At 37.9% G+C, this 1,412-nt stretch overlaps 1 protein-coding gene across 2 annotated transcripts; it reads left to right on the top strand.

Annotated features, from left to right (window-relative positions):
- The first annotated feature begins 350 nt into the window (after nt 1-350).
- LOC104266046 lies at nt 351-1,121 on the top strand. 2 transcript variants are annotated; one of them, XM_026839726.1, is made up of 3 exons: nt 351-445; nt 494-658; nt 722-1,121. In XM_026839726.1, exons 1-3 carry the CDS (start codon nt 366-368, stop codon nt 921-923), a joined length of 447 nt encoding a protein of 148 aa, XP_026695527.1. In that variant the 5' UTR covers nt 351-365; the 3' UTR covers nt 924-1,121. The 2 variants fall into 2 exon arrangements, with proteins under 2 accessions (XP_026695527.1, XP_009859727.2); XM_009861425.3 differs by having other exon boundaries at nt 351-658.
- Nucleotides 1,122-1,412: the final 291 nt, after the last annotated feature.

Here is a 1,412-nt window from a genome sequence, read left to right as displayed (position 1 = left end):
ACACACACGTGACGGACGGCCACACGCTAATTATGCGGTTTTAAATGTGAAAATTTAGTCTAAAAATTATAAACATATATTATGATTTGATTTCAATCAAGAGATTAAAGAATAAATGCTAGAATTAAGAATTGAGACAAGTGCGGAAAAAGTCGCACAAAAAACAACAACAAGAACAACTGTTTGACGAAAAAAGATCTATATGACCTCTACCGTGCTCAATCAATGCTCTGCAACCGATGTGCCGCGGGATAACCTGCGCGTTGAGTATAAGGTCTTTGGAAATATGCAGCGCATACGTATTTATTTTGGCGGGAATTCTTGGCGCTGTTTTCCGTTTATAATTTAAGAAAAATAATAACTAAATGACGTCGTTGTACTCAGAAAAAGACACAACGACCCAACTACAAACAACAACAAACTTACAGAGTACCGACAAAACAACAACAGACACACAGAGTACCGGCAAACCAGCAACGTATGACAAAACACTAACAGACACACAAAGGGCCTTTACAACAACAACAAACAATGACCCACTAGAACAGATGAAGACATCGGGTGAATTCTCAACAATCCATGTCGTCATGTCTTCATTAGGAAGTATTGTTGGAACGAGTGTCGTATTTATTATTGGAATTTACTGTAAGAAACGAATGTAAGTTGCTAGAATTAAGTTTTAAGTTATCGCGACGAACAATTAATTAAACTTCTGTTTTAGAAACAATTACGTCACTGTACCCCCTCCCCTACAACAAGAGCTGCATCTTGAACCAACACGTCAATACTATGACATCACAAACGAACGGAATCAAGCGCAGCATGACGTCACCGCACCCCCTCCCCCACAACAAGGGGAGTATCTTGAACCGATACGTCACGACTCCAACGATGGTTACGTCACATTTGAATCGAACCAATAGGCGATTGTGACGTGTCGAAACACGTGATACCAACGAATAACGTCACGTATCTAACTCAGCGATATTTTATTTTATAAAAGTTAAACCATATCTATGGTTAAACGAGAAACTTCTCTTCTTTTTAGACCACATACGATGTCATTTAGCTTTTTCTCACATCACCCCGTCTTCTCAACTCTCTGCCCTTTTCTTTCGCACTTAAAGCACAAAGTCTTCAGTATATATGACCCATGTTATATTTGTTGAATAAATAACTTTATATTTCACCGTTAAATAACTTTACATTTATTTTGCTTGTACAGTTCCGCGTTATATGTACACTACTAAATGGGACGAGAAAATAGAATAAAAAGGTGTCCCATCTTCCCCACCCTACTGTATTACTCTGAGTTACGGCTTTGTCACGCAAGGATGTAACGTTTACGTTTTATAGGTTGTTTTATGAACAAATATTGTCGGCGTATGAAATTAGCAATTCTTGAATGAATT

Source organism: Ciona intestinalis, unplaced genomic scaffold (genome assembly GCF_000224145.3).
Source record: "Ciona intestinalis unplaced genomic scaffold, KH HT000811.1, whole genome shotgun sequence".
Lineage (NCBI taxonomy): Eukaryota > Metazoa > Chordata > Ascidiacea > Phlebobranchia > Cionidae > Ciona > Ciona intestinalis.
Note: the sequence above shows the minus strand (reverse complement) of the source record. Positions and strands in the feature narration are given on the sequence as shown.

Excerpts from the sequence above, each read along its gene's own strand:
- LOC104266046 (XM_009861425.3), top strand. The coding sequence starts at position 366 with ATGACGTCGTTGTACTCAGAAAAAGACACAACGACCCAACTACAAACA. Across the intron at positions 659-721 it reads ATTTACTGTAAGAAACGAAT|AAACAATTACGTCACTGTAC; the intron begins GTAAGTTGCTAG and ends CTTCTGTTTTAG.